At 36.9% G+C, this 19,636-nt stretch overlaps 1 protein-coding gene across 31 annotated transcripts in view; it reads left to right on the forward strand.

The window, feature by feature from the left end:
* ABI3BP (ABI family member 3 binding protein) overlaps window positions 1-19,636 on the forward strand; it is a 259,130-nt gene that overhangs the window by 95,544 nt on the left and 143,950 nt on the right. For all 31 annotated transcript variants that reach the window (XR_012331544.1, XM_073804304.1, XM_073804331.1 and 28 more), the window contains exons 5-6: window positions 15,330-15,511; window positions 16,066-16,121. Coding sequence is in view for 30 of the 31 variants with exons in the window: in XM_073804304.1 (XP_073660405.1) it covers window positions 15,330-15,511; window positions 16,066-16,121 (238 nt within the window). In the remaining variant the exon portion in view is untranslated. The remainder of the gene's footprint in view (window positions 1-15,329; window positions 15,512-16,065; window positions 16,122-19,636) is intronic.

Here is a 19,636-nt window from a genome sequence, read left to right on the forward strand (position 1 = left end):
GGGAAGAATTAAATGGTAATGATAAAAAGAAGCATTTGGAGTCCTTGTGAATTTTATTTACCCATCCCTCCTTTCTCCCTATTTAGAACAGTTAATAAAGAGCTGACATTTGAGAAAAAATAATAGTCCTTATTTAAAAGCTCTGGAAATACTGTACATATTATAAGCACCCAAATAAATCCACCAGAACAACTCAATTGGTGTACTTAGATGCAGAATTGGAGAAATCCACCCTCATATGATTAGGTAGATGGTATTGTTTAGAATTTAGATTAATCCAGTAGGTTAGAGTAAGCAATAATAGTTACAGGGAATGATTCCTCCTTGAAAATTAGAAGATTAGTACAGCTCAAGTTTTCCTTCAGGAGCATATTCTGACAAAACTGTTGAAATCTGAATGCCCTTGGCTTGCTACAGGAACATCAACTGATGTAATTTTAATCCATTTAACTCTAATATTTGGCACTATGTGTAAAGTCTCTGTTTTTTTTTAAAACAGAATCATTTCACATTGGTTTGTATAGCATCGTTTAGTAATTTGCATATTACTATGCAAGTGCAAGTTATTGGAAAGGTTTCTTTACATTATACTTTGACTTTTTTTACATTTTATTTATTTATTCATTTTTGGCTGTGTTGGATCTTCGTTTCTGTGTGAGGGCTTTCTCTAGTTGTGGCGAGCGGGGGCCACTCTTCATTGCGGTGCGCAGGCCTCTCGCTGTCGCGGCCTCTCTTGTTGCGGAGCACAAGCTCCAGACGCGCAGGCTCAGTTGTTGTGGCTCATGGGTCTAGTTGCTCCGCGGCATGTGGGATCTTCCCAGACCAGGGCTCGAACCCGTGTCCCCTGTATTGGCAGGCAGACTCTCAACCACTGCACCACCAGGGAAGCCCCTATACTTTGACTTTTGACTTTATATATCAAAGCTCTCGTGTGGTGAGTTTCTAATGAGAAAACCTCTGTTTTCTGTTTTATTTGTTTTAAGCTTCGAAACATTAATGAGTCACTTTATCCTTGGTTGTATGTTTCCATTCCTATTTGCATAGGGTCCATATGGTTCTCCCATGTTTTTAGAGCCTTTTCTGAGTTCACATTCTTTGGAGAGTAGATGTACCTAATTTACAGTTTTTATTCTTAATGGGCTTTGAAAGGAAGAATGTACATGTTTGTCCTCAATATATCTAAGGTCAAAAGAAAGCTTTCCAGATTGGCCCAGATGAAGAGTTAAAACCACAATTTATTTCACCATTAATAGCATATTTTTTCCTTCCCATGTTTCCAGCTTGTTAAAGTGTTCAAGATTGCCTTAGTTCTCACTCCTTTGCCAACTTATTAAAGCTTTATGATTCTTTTAGAATTTTCTTTTCACATTTTCTAACACGTTCACATTGTACTTACTTGCTCTTAATGTACAGTGAGGGCCCTCCTTTTTGGCTGGTCCCGGGCTGACTCTTGCCTTTTTTTTTTTTCTTTATCCCAAGTTGTTAAGAAGTGAATATTTTTGATGTCTGGAAATTCTCACTTGATTTAGCCCAATGCCTTGTTACCCATTTGTCTTGCCATGTAAATTTTAAGCTCTGTGAGGATAGGGACCGTGGGTATCTTAATCCACCATTGTTTCCTCAGTCCCCGGGCCAGCATCTGACACATAGTAGGCCTTCAGTAAATTTATACTGAATGAATAAACAGTAAAATGTTAGCATTTTCACTTTTATGCCTTACCATTACTTCAAACGTAGAACAAAATTGAACTCATACTTTTCTCTTGAAATATCAGTTCCCCTATTACTTTCTGAAGTATCATAATTCTTTCACTCTCCATAATTTGAAACTTCATGAATCTTTAAATTCTTCATTTCCTATAGGTATTGAGGCTCTGAGTTACATTGGTTTTGCCTTTGAGAAGTACCCATATTAGTATCTTTATCTTCTGCTTCTCCATTTCCATGTCAATGATTCCAATCCAGACACTCCTTACCTTACCCTGCATCCTGGGAATAGCATCCTGGCTACTGACCCTGACTCTTTTCGTATCCCAATCCATCCTGGTTTCTGCAATACTGAAGAAAATTTAGGCTATTTGCCGTCAGCTCACTGTTTCTTCATCCCACATTTAGTTTTAACTCTCTTCTGTTCTTACCAAGGAACATGTTTCTGACTTCAGACAGTGCTCATCATCTGGTCGCTTCCATATTCCATAAGCCTTTGATCTTTTACATTTGCCTCTTTACTGATATTGGTGCCCTGCCTCTTGCTTACAAACATGCTCAAGATTTCCCTACTCCCAAACAACATCTTCTGTTGACTGTGTTATATCTTCTAGGCTACTTTTCAGACTCTTCTCTTAATTCCAAAACTTATCAGATTAATGTGCTCTCATATTCTTGACTTCTCTACCACACTCACAGTCTTTATTCTCTTTCACTGGCTTTGGTCCTCTTTTTACCATTCCACTGAAACTTCTCTTGGTGATCTAGCAATTAATTGCTAGATCCAGTAGAGTTTTCTCAGTTCTTATCCTTTTAAACCTCTTTGTGGGAATTTTGGCCATCCTCCCATTCTTGAATTCTTTCTTCCTTTGAAATTTTTATTTCGATTTTCCTCTTACCCTCTTCCTCTTATGTTTTGCTTACTTATTGTCCTGTCTCTCAAATGTGGAATAGAGATATATCCTTGGATGTCCACCTATGTATCCTCCTTATCTCAGCTATAAGCCATGTCTCTATCACCTCTATATAGAACAGTGATTCTCAAAGTTTGACATACTTGCAAATCATGTGGGAGATATTGAACTTTGACGTACTTGCAAATCATGTGGGAGATATTGTTAAAATGTGGGTTCTGATTCCACAGTCCTTAGGAATAGCCTGAGATTGTGCATTTCTAAAACCTCCCAGGAATTTTTGACGTTGCTGTTCTACAAGCAATAGCAGGAGTGGTATAAGGATGTAAATGACTTCCAATGCTAAACCTCTGACCTTGACCCAATTCCAAAGTTCTAAGAGTGTATTTTTAGTTGTCTGTAGAATATTTTCATTAGGATGACCAGGTAACAGTGTTCAGCACCTCAAACTCAAACTAAATCAATGTTGTCTATACTACTAAAAAAACCTCCTTTTCCATCTCTTTAACTTCCCTCTTCTCAAGCTTGAATATTGAGTTTTGATTTTTATTTACACTTCCCTTGTCACCCATATCCCATAAGGAGTCTAGTCTCATCAATTTAACTTTGATCTGTTCCTTTTTTCCCCTTCATTCTATTCCTTCCATGGTTCACTCCTTTGTTATCTCATATCTGGACTACAGCAAAGTGAGATTCCTCCCTCCAGTTTTTCTCTGATTATTCTACTGCTGATAAATCTAACTTCCTTCATTACTGCTCAACTTTATTTACCTGTTGATTCTGTTGAAGAATCTTCCCCAGGTTCCCACTGGCTGGTTAAAAAAAAAAAAAAAAAAAAAGGTCATAGATTCTCTCCAAGAATCTATCTCAAGGAATCTTTGAGTCATCCTCCTGACATGGGGTTTAAATCTGGCCTACTCTGCTTTCCCTGGATCTGGGTAGGATTTCCTGCTCTAAATCTACCACCGAGGTGGGGTTTACAAGGTAGCCTTTTTACAAATTCAGGCTTCAGGGTGCCATGCCCAGCCACCCTCAGGTGCTTTGCTTTTCATCCTGCCTTGTTTAGTCATATGCAAATGTACACCTGCCTCTTTCCCTATTCTGTGAGTTCATTTTTTAATTTATGCCCAGCGTCTTACTTGTCTTGCATCACACTTTACAACAGTAGTTCTCAACAAATGCATGAATGAATAGGCAAGTGGAATGTCCAAAACTAGCTTTAAAAATCATCTAACTAGTCCATTCAGCCCTTGAACCTCCTCTGAAACATCTCGCAAACAGACGTCAGTCACAGTGAGTATCTCCAGGGATGGTACATAGCATGATTGCTCGGGGTATAAATTCTGGTCAGACTGACCTAAGTTCAGACTTCTGCTCTGTTAGCTGAGTGACCTTGGACAGGTTACTTAAATGCTTTAAGCCTTGATTTTCTCATCTGTAAAATGGGAGTAATAACAGTAATCTCTCATAGTGTTGTCAGAATTAAATGAGATGACACATGTAAAATGTGAGTATGTTCACTGGCATGCAATGAATACTCAAGAAATGATACTGAGGCGTGAGGAGTTTGGGGCTACACAAAAAGAAGTCCAGGAAGCCTGTAGGAACAGAGAGCAGCTCCGAGCTCCCAGCCAGCCAGGAAACAGGACCTTGGAGCCATAGCCAGAAGAAACTGGATTCTGCCAACAACCTTAATGAGTTAAGAAGCAGGTTCTTCCCAAGAGCCTCTAGTTACCTGGCCAGGTATCACACCTCTACCCTCGGGACTGAAAGCTTAGAGTCTTAACCACAGGACCATCAGGGAATTCCCCAGAATCCCCCACTTCTTACCACCTCTGCCACCCTCGTCCAAGCCACCATCATCTCAGGTTTATCCACTGAGAGGGACTGTAACATCCCAAAGCAAGGAACCCACTTAGCAACTGGATCTTAGATTCTGAGTACTAGGAAATCTGGCAGAGACCATCTTCATCAAATGAATCAAGTAAACAAAGTTAACATCACAAGGAATGCAACAAATTGAAATTGTGCACCCCCCAATAGGATGCAACAGGAAGAACACGGCATCATTTGCGTGATACTCCTGCCAAAGTGCATCACTTGAGACTTGTGACTTGCGCGAGTGACACCTCCAGTCGAATCCTGTGGGATGTATTTCATTTTCCATGTGGATAAGAATTATCAAAGCAAAAACTACACTGGACAGAGTTATAGAGCCATGTGGCTGACAGGGTCTTGGTGCTCCGACCAAGTGTCAGGCCTGAGCCTCTGAGGTGGGAGAGCCGAGTTCAGGACATTGGTCCACCAGAGACCTACTGGTCCCAGGTAATACCAGTCAGTGAGAAATCTCCCAGAGATCTCCATGTCAACGCTAAGACCTAGCCCCACTCAACGACCAGCAAGCTCCAGTGCTGGACAAGCCATGCCAAACAACTAGCAAGACAGAAACACAACCCCACCCATTAGCAGAGAGGCTGCCTAAAATCATAATAAGTTCACAGACACTGCAAAACACACCACCGGACATGGTCCTGCCCACCAGAAAGACAAGATCCAGCTCTCATCCACCAGAACACAGGCACCAGTCCCCTCCACCAGGAAGCTTACACAACCCACTGAACTAACCTTACCCACGGGGGGTAGACAGCAAAAACAACGGGAACTACAAACGTACAGCCTGCAAAAAGGAGACCTCAAATGCAATAAGTTAAGCAAAATGAGAAGACAGAGTAACCATAGCAGATGAAGGAGCAAGGTAAAAAACCCCAGACCAAACAAATGAAGAGGAAATAGGCAGTCTACCTGAAAAAGAATTCAGAGTAATGATAGTAAAAATGATCCAAAATCTTGGAAATAGAATGGAGAAAATCCAAGAAACGTTTAACAAGGACCTAGAAGAACTAAAGAACAAACAAACAATGATGAACAACACAATAAATGAAATTAAAAGTCCTCTAGAAGGAATCAATAGCAGAATAACTGAGGCAGAAGAACGGATAAGTGACCTGGAAGATAAAATGGTAGAAAAAACTATCACAGAGAAGAATAAAGAAAAAAGAATGAAAACAATTGAGGACAGTCTCAGAGACCTCTGGAACAACATTAAATGCACCAACTTTCGAATTGTAGGGGTCCCAGAAGAAGAAGAGAAAGAGAAAGGGACTAAGAAAATATTTGAAGAGGTCATAGTTGAAAACTTCCCTAATATGGGAAAGGAAATAGTCAGGTCCAGGAAGCACAGAGAGTCCCATACAGGATAAATCCAAGGAGAAACACGCCAAGACACATATTAATCACACTGTCAAAAATTAAATACAAAGAAAAAATATTGAAAGCAGCAAGGGAAAATCAACAATTAACATACAAGGGAATCCCCATAAGGTTAACAGCTGATCTTTCAGCAGAAACTCTGCAAGGAGAAGAGTGTGGCAGGACATATTTAAAGTGATGAAAGGGAAAAACCTACAAGCAAGATTACTCTACCCAGCAAGGATCTCATTCAGATTTGATGGAGAAATTAAAACCTTTAGAGATAAGCAAAAGTTAAGAGAACTCAGCACCACCAAACCAGCTTTACAACAAATGCTAAAGGAACTTCTCTAGGGAGGAAACACAAGAGAAGGAAAAGACCCACAATAACAAACCCAAAACAATTAAGAAAATGGTAATAGGAACATACATATTGATAATTACCTTAAATGTAAATGGATTAAATGCTCCAACCAAATGACAGACTGGCTGAATGGATAAAAAAACAAGACCTGTATATATGCTGTCTACAAGAGACCCACTTCAGACCTAGAGACACATAAGACTGAAAGTGAGCGGATGGAAAAAGATATTCCATGCGAATGGAAATCACAAGCAAGCGGGAGTAGCAATTCTCATATCACACAAAATGGAGTAAAATAAAAACTAGTACAAGAGAAAAAGAAGGACACTACATAATGATCAAGGGATCAGCCAAAGAAGAAGATATAACAATTGTAAATATTTATGCACCCAGTGTAGGAGCACTTCAGTACACAAGGCACATGTTAGCAGCCATAAAAGGGGAAATCGACAGTAACACAATAATAGTAGGGGACTTTAACACCCCACTTTCACCAATGGACAGATCATCCAAAATGAAAATAAGGAAACACAAGCTTTAAATGACACATTAAACAAGATGGACTTAATTGATATTTATAGGACATTCCATCCAAAAACAACAGAATACACTTCTTCTCAAGTGCTCATGGAATCTTCTCCAGGATAGATCATATCTTGGGTAACAAATCAAGCCTTGGTAAATTTAAGAAAATTGAAATCGTATCAAGTGTCTTTTATGACCACAACTCTATAAGACTAGATATCAATTATAGGAAAACTAAAAAATACAAACACATGGAGGCTATACAATACACTACTTAATAAGCAAGAGATCACTGAAGAAATCAAAGAGGAAATCAAAAATATCTAGAAACAAATGACAATGAAAACACAACTACCCAAAACGTATGGGATGCAGCAAAGGCAGTTCTAAGAGGGAAGTTTATAGCAATGCAACCCTACCTCAAGAAACAAGAAACATCTCAAATAAACAACCTTACTTTACACATAAAGCAACTAGAGAAAGAAGAACAAAAATACCCAAAGTTAGCAGAAGGAAAGAAATCATAAAAATCAGATCAGAAATAAATGAAAAAGAAATGAAGGAAACGATAGCAAAGATCAGTAAAACTAAAAGCTGGTTCTTTGAGAAGATAAACAAAATTGATAAACCATTAGCCAGATTCATCAAGAAAAAAGGGAGAAGACTCAACAGAATTAGAAATGAAAAAGGAGAATTAACAAGTGACACTGCAGAAATACAAAGGATCATGAGAGATTACTACAAGCAACTATATGCTAATAAAATGGACAACCTGGAAGAAATGGACAAATTCTTAAAAAGCACAACCTTCCAAGACTTAACCAGGAAGAAATAGAAAGTGTAAACAGACCAATCACAAGCCCTGAGATTGAAATTGTGATTCAAAATCTTCCAACAAAGCCCCAGACCAAATGGCTTCGCAGGCAAATTCTATCAAACATTTAGAGAAGAGGTAACAGCTATCTTTCTCAAATTCTCCCAAAATACAGCAGAGGGAGGAATATGTCCAAACCCATTGTACAAGACCACCATCAACCTGACACCAAAACCAGACAATGATGTCAGAAAGAAAGAAAACTACAGGCTAATATCACTGATGAACATGGATGCAAAAATCCTCAACAAAATACTAGCAAACAGAATTCAACGGCCATTAAAAAGATCATACACCATGATCAAGTGGAGTTTATCCCAGGAATGCAAGGATTCTTCAATATACGCAAATCAATCAATGTGATACACCGTATTAACAAATTGAAGAATAAAAACCATATGATCATCTCAATAGATGCAGAAAAAGCTTTTGACAAAATTCAGCATGGATTTATGATAAAAATCCTTCAGAAAGTGGGCTTAGAGGGAACTCTCAACATAATAAAGGGCATATATGACAAACCCATAGCCAACATCGTTCTCAGTGGTAAAAAGCTGAAATCATTTCCACTCAGATCAGGAGCACGACAAGGTTGCCTACTCTCACCACTATTATTCAACATAGTTTTGGAAGTTTTAGCCACAGCAATCAGAGAAGAAAAAGAAACAAAAGGAATCCAAATCAGAAAGAAGAGGTAAAACTGTCACTGTTTGCAGATGACATGATACTATAGAGAGTCCTAAAGATGCTACCAGAAAATGAATTTGGTAGAGTAGCAGGATACAAAATTAATGCACAGAAATCTCTTGCATTCCTATACAGTAATGATGAAAAATCTGGAAGAGAAATTAAGGAAACACTCCCATTTACCATTGCAACAAAAAGAATAAATTACCTAGGAATAAACCTACCAAGGAGACAAAAGACCTTTATGCAGGAAACTATAAAACACTGATGAAAGAAATTTAAAATGATACAAACAGATGGAGAGATATACCATGTTCTTGGATTGGAAGAATCAGCATTGTGAAAATGACTCTACTACCCAAAGCAATCTACAGATTCAATGCAATCCCTATCAAACTACCAATGGCATTTTTCACAGAACTAGAACAAAAAATTGCACATTTCATATGGAAACACAAAAGACCCTGAATAGCCAAAGCAATCTCGAGAAAGAAAAACGGAGCTGGAGAAATCAGGCTCCCAGACTTCAGATGATACTATAAAGCTACAGTAATCAAGACAGGATGGAACTAGCACAAAAACAGAAATATAGATCAGTGGAACAGGATAGAAAGCCCAGAGATAAACCCACACACATACAGTCACCTTATCTTTTATAAAGGAGGCAAGAATATACAATGGAGAAAAGACAGCCTCTTCAGTAAGTGGTGTGGGAAAACTGGACAGTTACATGTAAAAGAATGAAGTTAGAACACTCCCTAACACCATACACAAAAATAAAATCAAAATGGATTGAAGACCTAAATGGAAGGCCAGACACTATAAAACTCTTAGAGGAAAACATAGGCAGAACACTCTATGACATAAATCACAGCAAGATCCTTTTTGACCCACCTCCTAGAGATAGGGAAATAAAAACAAAAATAAACAACTGGGACCTAATGAAACTTAAAAGCTTTTGCACAGCAAAGGAAACCATAAACGAGATGAAAAGACAACCGTCAAAATGGGAGAAAATATTTGCAAATTAAGGAACTGACAAGGGATTAACCTCCAAATTATACAAGCAGCTCATGCAGCTCAATATCAAAAATAAAACCCCAATCAAAAAATGGGCAGAAGACCTATATAGACAGTCCTCCAAAGAAGATATACAGATTGCCAATAAACACATGAAAGGTTGCTCAACATCACTAGTCGTTAGTGAAATGAAAATCAAAACTACAATGAGGTATCACCTCATAGCAGTCAGAATGGACATCATCAAAAAGTCTACAAACAATAAAAGCTGGAGAGCGTGTGGAGAAAAGGGAACCCTCTTGCACTGTTGGTGGGGATGTAAATTGATACAGCCACCATGGAGAACAGTATGGAGGTTCCTTAAAAATCTAAAAATAGAGCTACCATACGACCCAGCAGTCCCACTACTGGACACATACCCTGAGAAAACCGTAATTCAAAAAGAGTGATGTTAACCCTGAGAAAAGCATAATTCAAAAAGAGTCATGTACCACAATGTTCATTGCAGCTCTATTTACAATAGCCAGGACATGGAAGCAATCTAAGCATCCATCAGCAGATGAATGGATAAAGAAGATGTGGCACATATATACAATGGAATATTACTCAGCCATAAAAAGGAACGAAACTGAGTTATTTGTAGTGAGGTGGATGGACCTAGAGACTGTCATACAGAGTGAAGTAAGTCAGAGAAAAACAAATACCGTATCCTAAACCATATATATGGAATCTAAAAAAAAAAGTGGTTCTGAAGAACCTAGGGGCAGGACAGGAATAAAGATGCAGATGTAGCAAATGGATTTGAGGACACAGGGAGGGGGAAGGGTAAGCTGGGACGAAGTAAGAGAGTGGCATGGACATATATACACTACCAAATGTAAAATTGATAGCTAGTGGGAAGTAGCCGCATAGCACAGGGAGATCAGCTCGGTGTTTTGTGACCACATATAGGGGTGGGATAGGGAGGTTGGGAGGGAGACGCAAGCGGGAAGGGATATGGGGATATATGTATACGTATAGCTGATTTAATTTGTTATACAGCAGAAAGTAATGTAGTATTGTAAAGCAGTTATACTCCCATAAAGATGTTTAAAAGAAAAAAAAGAAATGATACTGAGTTTGCTGCTAGTCTTGTTAGTTTTGATATTAGTTATTTTATGTGATAATTGCCACTTCAGGCACGCTGTTCCATTTTAGATACCGCTAAAATCACTAGAAACTTCTTTCTCTTGAGCTTAAACAGGCCAGCAGTGAGTGATAAAAAGATTTTGGAAATGGTTTACCAGCTTGAAAATTATTCTAAGAGTCCAGAGATAGTAAGAACCCAAACTGGGCCGTTAAGTGTTACTTAGTAGTAGAGGCAAGACAAGTGCAAGAGGTATCACTCAGGGAAATATAACTGGACTTGAAAACTGATTGGACACAGGGAGAAGGAATGTGAAGACAACAGGAATAGGAACAGATTTGGAAAAGATGAGTAGATTTTAAAGTAGTTATGAAGTTCACAGATGATTAAATCATTGGATTTGACCATGATGTTTTACTGTACTAACAGGTCAGACACCAGACTGCAAAGAGATTTAGGCATTATGAGTGGTAAGAAAACAGAAGAAAGTAGATTAATTTTGAGAAATCTTGTGTTAAAAGGTAATGGCAGGAATAAGAAGTATTAGTTTTAGTTTTGCTTTGATACAGTGGGAAATAGTTCAACAACTTTTTGACTCAGAGAAAGGTCCTTGAAGAATAAAGAGAAAGGATGCAGAGTAGGTGGAATAAGAAAATGGAATAAAATTACCAAGACACTTGTTTTTTAGAAGAAGGGAGAACCCTGGAATTGGAGAGGGGCAAGGAGAGAGTGAAGGGGGAGAGAGAGACTTTGAGAGGAAGGGAGTGAGGGCAGATTTTATATCAGCAGTCACAGTCTCAGCAAGGCAAGAAGCAAGGATGTTGACAACGGGGGGCGTCAGGAAGTGTCCTTTGATGTGAAGAGAGCAAAAAAAATGTGTGAGGTGTGGAATAGATGTTCTAGGAAATATAGTAATTAATCACATAGAAATAAAAGAATTGCTGAAAAAAGTATAGAAAGTCCCACAGCTGGCCAACCATGTGCATCAGTCCAGGCTAGTTCGTGAAAGGACTAAATTTATTGACACTATTCAATTTCTCCACTTGGCAGAATTCAATGCCATTTACATCATAAATTTTATTTATGGGATTTCTGCCTCTAGGGTTTCTAGCCTGTGTTATGCCTCTGTATTTTATTAGAATAGAATGTCTAATTTGTAGCTAGAATAAAATTTTAGAAACAGAAAGGATTCAAAGATTGTCTAATCCAACCCCTCTTTTTCAAAGTAGAAATTTGATATATAAGTGGGCAAAGAGACCCTCCTGAGGGCATGCTACTAGTTTGCAGCTGGCAGATATCCACGCCAAGCCACTATCTGCCTTCTCCATTACATTTGGAGCAGCTATGGTATTTTTTAAGTTATAATAACGATTATTGTCAGTTTTGAGACTCTTGGGGAGACCCAAGCACAGAATATCACCAGTTGAACCAAACACTGCCCTCAACAGTTGCTTACCACGTAATTAGGATGTGAGATATCCTTGTTTCTAAAATCCAAATTGCTAGTCAGGCTTTGCAGAGGTCTGCTCTGATGACATTCACTGGCTGTTACCTCCGTCTTTAGTAGACTTGTTGCCTCTCTATGCATTTGTGTCCAAATTTAATTAACCACAGAAAAAAAGTGCAATCAACATTTGATCCTGGATGTCCTCAGACAATATTGGGAAGTCTGTGATTATGTGAAAGCCTTAAGTAATGCTAAAAGAACTTCTGATTCCTTTTACTTCTCTTCCATTCTGGGTCATTTTACCTTGTTTTTGCATCTCCTTTTGCTGAGCCCTGCAGTAGATAGTCCAATGCAACACAGAAGGTATTAGCTTATGAGTCAGAAAACAGCCATTTGCCTGGTTCTGTCACTGATTCTCAGGCTTTAGGCACTTCTTGGCCTCTCTCTTCTATAATAATTCTTGCTGTGCTCATTTCAGAATTTATTGTGTGGATACATGGAAATACATTTAAAAATCCTAAGCCCTCTGCAAATGTACCATGTAGACATTTATTGAACTCTCCTTCCATTTGCATTGATTCTATAAGAATGCTGAGGTTTGGTAAATGAACTCTTATGCAACAACATATTGCAAAATATAATTGTAGACCTAATGGCTTAAATCAGAATATTTTGGTGATCGAGTCATTGGCCATTTAGAGCAACTATAATTTTAGAATGACCCTATGAGCACCTAAGTATCCATTCTATTTGTTCCACAACATATATGGAGTACATACTCTGTGCTAGGTTGTACAGTATTATCATCATAAGGCCTATATTTTGCTTTAAAATCAAGAAAATAGACTTCACCACTTTATAGCTAAGTAGCCTTGTTTACTGTCTCTTTTAAAAATTTAGAACTTGCCTATATTATACAAGTATCAATTAAGCCAATGTTGGTGAGGGTAACCTAACTGAAGCCGAGGAGAAGGCCTAGCTGCCTGTACTTTTATTTTTCCTGACCAAGTTGGTACAAGAGAGGTTAGTTAGAAAGCTTTGTGATCAAAATAGAAAAAAATTTACAGGCTAGATTTTTTTCAACAAAGTCTTAGAACATGTCTGTCTCATTCCTAGGAAGAGGATATAAAATCAAACTTCCTGGGAATCCTGGAATCTGGCCTCTGGTAGTTCTGTTAGCATTGCCCCACACCCCTACCAGATCATTCAAGCAGTTCAGGACTTCAGAAATGTATCCAAACTAGAGACACATAACTCTGGAGGCCCATCTGGTCTGATTTTAGTTTCTCTGCACTTCCCTGAAGTCCTGTAATAGCCAGGGCACGGGAAAAACGACAGAAATTCTGTTCGACGTACTTGTCAACAAATGTGTTTCATAAACTACTGCTGATGGTTCAACTCACGGGACACAGAGCATTCGTATTCTGTAACATTTGTTCCCAGTAGCAGTTAGTGTTCTGGCTGGAACAGCCTCCTTCACTCGTTCTGTTTTTCGTGACTTTGGAATGGAGTATGGAGCCCAGAGAGCTGCTTTTACGAGGAAGACGCAAGCTAATGAATGATTTCGAACATTTCAGTAATTTGTGACTAGTAAGAAAGTAGGCTGAATGTATGAATACATCCCTTTTCTGTACTTAAGAAACTATAACCCCCTTGCTGACTTCATGGGCGTGCAACCAGTACGGTCACACAGGTTCCCCACTTAGAAGGGCCCATGCTTGGTTTAATGCTCTGATGTCAACGTCTTAAAAGTCTTAATCATTTTTGAATAAGGGGCTCCATGTTTTCATTTTGCTGTGAACTCCACAAATTGTGTAGCCAGTCCTGGCCCTTGTTTCCAAAGATTCTGGGTGGTTTTTTTTTGTATCAAGAGCTTGTGCCTGGCACTTAAAGAGGACACGATAAACATTTTTAGCATGAGTAAATGAGGGATTTTAGGGCTCTAAATAAAAGCAATTGACCTGAATCTTAGGGTGAGGAGTGGGGGAGAGGTACTAAAGTTTTGAGAGAAAATTTAGAATGTAAAAAAAGAGTCTAAAATAGTATAACAAGCATGTATGTTTCCATTGTTAGTACATGACAATTATTATTTTATTTTATTCTATTTACTTAAGATGTTTATTTAAGAATAAAAAGCAAATAAAGTTTATCAGTTGGCCCCATCTCTAGTCTCATGTATTTCCCTACTTGCTCACTGGGAGCCAAAGCACTGCCATAAATGTTGTATCCTTCCAGTATTTCTTGTCCCTTTACACTGCCAGGAATGATATACGGTAACATATTTTGTGTGAGTGTTTTAATCTTTGTGCAAATGGTGTGAAACTACATGCATCATTTTGCTATTTTCATTCAATATTTTGTTTGTAAAATTTAGCCGTATTGATACACGTAGCCCTAGTTCATTCATTCTCATTGCTGTATCCAGTAGCAATGCAATTTCCTTTCCTGACCTGCTTCCCCACTTTGTGAGACTGTTTAGAGCAGAGCCAGAGGAGTTTTTCCTGCTTTTCTGGTTCTGCCACTAGTAAAAATCACTAGCTGGATGACATTGGGCGAGTTAAGAGATCTTTCTGAAACATGGTTTTCACATTTGTAAAGTAGGATTAATGATTTCTACCACTTAAGATGTTTTTGTGACAATTAAATGAGATAATATATATAAAACCTACCATGTGTTAAAGATAATATATATAAACCTACCATGAGATAATATATATAAAAGCTACCATGTGCAAAAAAAATAGTGAGGATTATTAGTACCTTGTGATATATATGTCTGAATATTATGAAGCCCTAAGCAAATATGTAACAGTGATCTTGAATTTGCATTGTTTGATTTTTCTCATTGTACTCTCAGCCTGACTATTGGTGTTGATGCTTTTTTTAATAGTAAGAAAATTTCACCCTTGAAATAAAGTCCTGGATGCATTAGAGTGCATCAGGTTCCTCTCTTACAAAATTGAACGGTATTACCTCTAATGTGCCTTCTATGGTGTTAAACGATATTACCTCTAATGTACCTTCCATGGGCTTAAACCCATACAGTTATGAAATTATAATATTAAATATTTATAAAAATATGCCTATGTTCTTCTCTATGCATAATTAGAAAAAAAATGAATGTCTAGTGTTTTCCAACTTTCAATTTGGAAAGTATCAGATAATAGAATTGAGAGATCTGGAATTCTGTTAGACCATGACTGTGCTGTTACCTAGTCCCCTAACTTGCAATTAGAAATTAAAAACTTAAGCACGCACGGAGAAACTGTTTCTATGTTCTCTGAAAATTAAAAAAAATCTAAACAGAAGCCAATGTGAAATCTTGAGAGTAGGTGGGAGTCTATGGTGTATTAAGAAACTGGAAGTACATTCTGAATCTCCCTGTGGTTTTATAGCATATTTTGGTTATTCAACAGATTTTATACAATTCGCTATAGAGAAAAGGATAAGGAAAAGAAATGGATTTTTCAACTCTGTCCGGCCACTGAAACAATTGTGGAAAATCTAAAGCCTGACACAGTTTATGAATTCGGAGTGAAAGACAATGTAGAAGGTGGAATTTGGAGTAAGATTTTTAATCACAAGACTATTGTTGGAAGTAAGTACCTAGAACTATTTAAGTGAGCTTTCTGTAATATTTTTTCCTAATTATCAAATTTTAAATTATTTTATTAGTTGTATAATAGGAAATGAGTTAATTCTCATTATCCATATTTATGAAAATACAAAAGTAAACAGAATTTGAGCATTGATATTTCAGAATCTTTTTTATAGTGAGTGTTTTTTTAAAAAATGGTAAACTAATATTTGACAGTAGCAATCGTTGATAACAATTTATTTGGCCATTGTCATATTTTAAATCAATCTCTGACCTATGAACACTAACTGAGCCAAAAATCGATAACATGTACAAAGGCTAAGTTAAAAAGCTGGGTCAGTGGAATTGAACGTGCAAAGACTTTATGGGGCTGGGCTTGCTTCCTATCATCCCTTGTTTCGAACATCATTGGAATCAGTGTTTGAAATGAGAGCAAATAAAATAATATGCCCAAGTTAGAGCAGAACTTGTAGTTGTCTTCATAATGACTAGTAAGAATTGATTTAGGGAAAAGAAGAATGAAAAGAATGTCATTTTCCTCTTGTTTTTGTCAGGTAAAAACAAAGTAAATGGGAAAATCCAAAGTACCTATGACCAAGTCCACACAGTGGTATGTACCAGCTTATTTTCAAGAATGTTCTTTTAAAAATGTGTCTGCATTATACTTTCATTTAAATAAGGGAGTAGTCCTATTATGAGGTACTGAAGCTGGATTAACTGCCTAGCTATAGGGTTTTGGGTCAAGTACATAATGTTTTAGGAATTAGTTTCTTTCTCAGAAAATGGAGGTGGAAGCATGAAACCAGATTATCTCTAATTTGTTTAAAGCTCTAAAATTCTGATATTCTGTATAGTTATCTAGTATTTCAGTATTCCAGGTATTTTGAGATTATTCTTATTATCTTCTGTCCTGTGGGTTGTTTTTTACTATAACATGTTTCAAGAGTGAATAAGTACATGCACTACTTAACCCTGCGATTGTTCAAATCTTTCCTCTATTTTCTATCATTTCCTACTTAAAAGAGCCAACCCTTTTCAAAATGATGAAGCAACTGGTTTGGTTTTGTAACATGCCCAGCTTCTATTCAGTGCAGTAAATGTTTGTATATTTTATGGGCCCAGCATTTTCCCCGTCTAGAACTCTTTTCTCTCTCACCTTAGGAGCTCAGTCCCTTGTTCTCCTCTTTCCCTCCACTTTTCAAAATCTGTTCTCAGGAAGCATTATATCAGTTCCATACTACCTGTTATAAATGTAAGCCATTGTTAGAACCATCACAAAGACACTTGCCATTGAAATCACATGCCTAATTATAAAGTAAAGAACATTACGTCATAGAGCAGGTAGAGAAGGCACTTTGGTGAGAAGAGGGGAATTTGATGCTGGCTTTGGTCTATGTATTGGGAGTATCCAGCCAGGGAAATATTCTACAGTCAAGTGAACATGCAAAGACTCTATTCAGGGTTGCAAATTTGTTCTTTTCAATGTGTGCATGATGTATGTGGATAGATGGTTTTTTATGTCTATTGAATAGTCCACAGAATAACCCACTGTTCATGTAGCCCAGTGGGGGGAAAATGGTAGTACATACCTCAGTGAATAAAAATATGCAAGATTCTTTTCATTGACAGAAAATGGGTTTGGATAAAATAGAACTGAGAATTACTGCTGATAAAGGAAATGTTTCTTTGGTTTGAACTGGCAGAAAAGTGTGTATATTGGAAAATTATTGTCATGATTATTAAATTATTGTGACTGCCCAGGAAAGTATTTTGGTATATTTAAAATCAAAATATAAGAAAGGAGATTGTAGGTAAATTCTGAGGCCTGGATTGATTGATTCATTTATTTTCTTTCTCTCTTGCCTCCATCTCTTCTCTCTCTCTCTCTTTCTCCGTTTGGTTTTGACTATTTTTCTAATTATCTGATATTTAAAGATTTATAATGTATAAAAATGAGAAAAGAAAAATTAACAAAATTACCTATAACACTGCCAAATAAAGACCAGTAGAAAACCATTTATGGTCTACTGTTAAAACTTTAGAACATTGTATTTTTTTTCAAGCATGTTTTCATTATAAAATTAAAATCATGCTATATGTGCAATTTTATATCTCATTCTTTTCACTTAGCCAAAATATGACCTAGCATAGTTCATGTCATTAAGTACTTTTCATATACATAGTTTCAATTGCTGCGTATTACATAATCTAAGTACACTATCAGCTACTCAATCTGTTTCCAATTTGTAGGCATTTAAGTTATTTCTAACAGTTTAATTATAAGTCATATTATGGTGAACATTTATGATCATAAATCTTTGTTCACATTTCTGATTGTTTCCTTAAAGTAGATGCTTAGAAGAGGAATTAACAGTTTAGAGTTTTAACATTTTTTCAAACTTTCTAATATGTTTGGTCAACTTTCTTTCCAGAAAGGTTTTACCAATTTACAATCTTATTGGCAATGGATCAGAGTTATCTTTCTGTAGTACCCTGATTTGCAACATTATGTATTTCCATCCCTAAAATTTTGGCTAGTATAATAGTATAAAATGGTTTTTAAATTTCTATTTCTGATTGCTGATAAAGCAGCACTTTCTTCACTTATTTATTAGCCACTTGTATTTTCCATTTAATGACCTTTAGTTTCAGTTCTTTGTTTATTGGGCATCTCATGGTTTTTTTTATTGAATAGTTTAAAGACTTTAAAGAGCAAAGACTCTTTGAGATATCATCTAGAAACATTATTTGCACATTCGTTATCAATTTTCTTTATGGGAATTTGTGAAATAGGCAAGTCTTAATTTGCTTAATCAACTTATTTGTCTTTTCCATTGTCATATCTCCAATTGCCTTATATTTTAGAAAGCCCTTCCCTATCCAGAGATCAGATAAATATTTCTCTCTTTTTCTTGTCTTATAAGTGGTTTGATTTTGTAGTAATTAAACTCTAACCTATGTGGATTTTATTTTGCTATATTATATGTAGTAAGTTCCTATATTGATGAGGTTATATATTTTCCCAAATAATTAACCAATTGGCTTAGCACCAAGTATTGAATTCTGCCGTTCCCTAAGGTCCCTTTGTCTTTGTCTCTCTTAAATCCAATCACAGGGAATAGAGTTGCTCTTCCATGCTCTTCTAGAACAATCCTCGCTGTTGTGTTGAGTGGTTTCCTAGGAAGCACATCTTATCTCCATCCTCTTGGCTGTCCTGCTTTATCTTACATGTGACTCGATGTCGTTTCTTTCATTCCTTCTTCTCAGCAATCACATCTCAATAATTTGTATTTCTTTTGGCAGAATATTTCATTTAGGGTGAGTTACTCAGCAAGATTGGGAAAGATGATTGACAGTTTATTTCCAAAAAATTTAATTTATTTTCCACATCATAAATAGCCATGGCAAGAAGGTCCAGTTAGAAACTTCCTGCACCTATGACACAGAGCCAGATATTTTATCACTTCAAGCTGTGAGGCAGATTACCCCAAACTCCAGCCAGCTCTAACGAGCTGTGCTCTGAAACTCTTGGGTATTTCCAAAGGAAAAGTCGAATTAACTGAAAAGATATTTTAAGGCTTCTCTGTGAGCCTTTCTTCATTGTTACCTTCTAGATAGCAGAAAAAATGTTTCCCAAACTGCCTTCTGTGCATTTGGGTAGCTCTGGAACATGGGAAAGTTGAAAAGGAACCAGCTGGGATAGACTTTGACCATCTTATATAATCATTTAGAATTGATTCTGAAAGTTGATTTGATACTTTAGAGGTATATTTTAATATTTTAAGTCGATATCAATCCAATGTTTACCCATCTCTTCTCTGAGACTGATCTTAGAAGGCAGTATTTCAAGAGATATGAAATTAATTCCAGAGTTTTAAGTAAAAGATACATTGAAAAATGTTTTTATTCATATATGCATGCTTATACCTAAAACTTAAATGCAGCAGAAACTCCTTCACACCTTCTGAAAAGAGATTGGAAATGTGAAAAACAATTTGAATGTGAGGCGATCCATTTTTAACAGATAAATAATATTTAGATTAAAAATTTGAATGTTAAATACAGCCCCATCGTAAGCATCTTGTTACATTATATATTGTAATTCATGTATCTAAGCATGTGTTC

Source organism: Tursiops truncatus, chromosome 4 (assembly GCF_011762595.2).
Source record: "Tursiops truncatus isolate mTurTru1 chromosome 4, mTurTru1.mat.Y, whole genome shotgun sequence".
Classification (NCBI taxonomy): domain Eukaryota; kingdom Metazoa; phylum Chordata; class Mammalia; order Artiodactyla; family Delphinidae; genus Tursiops; species Tursiops truncatus.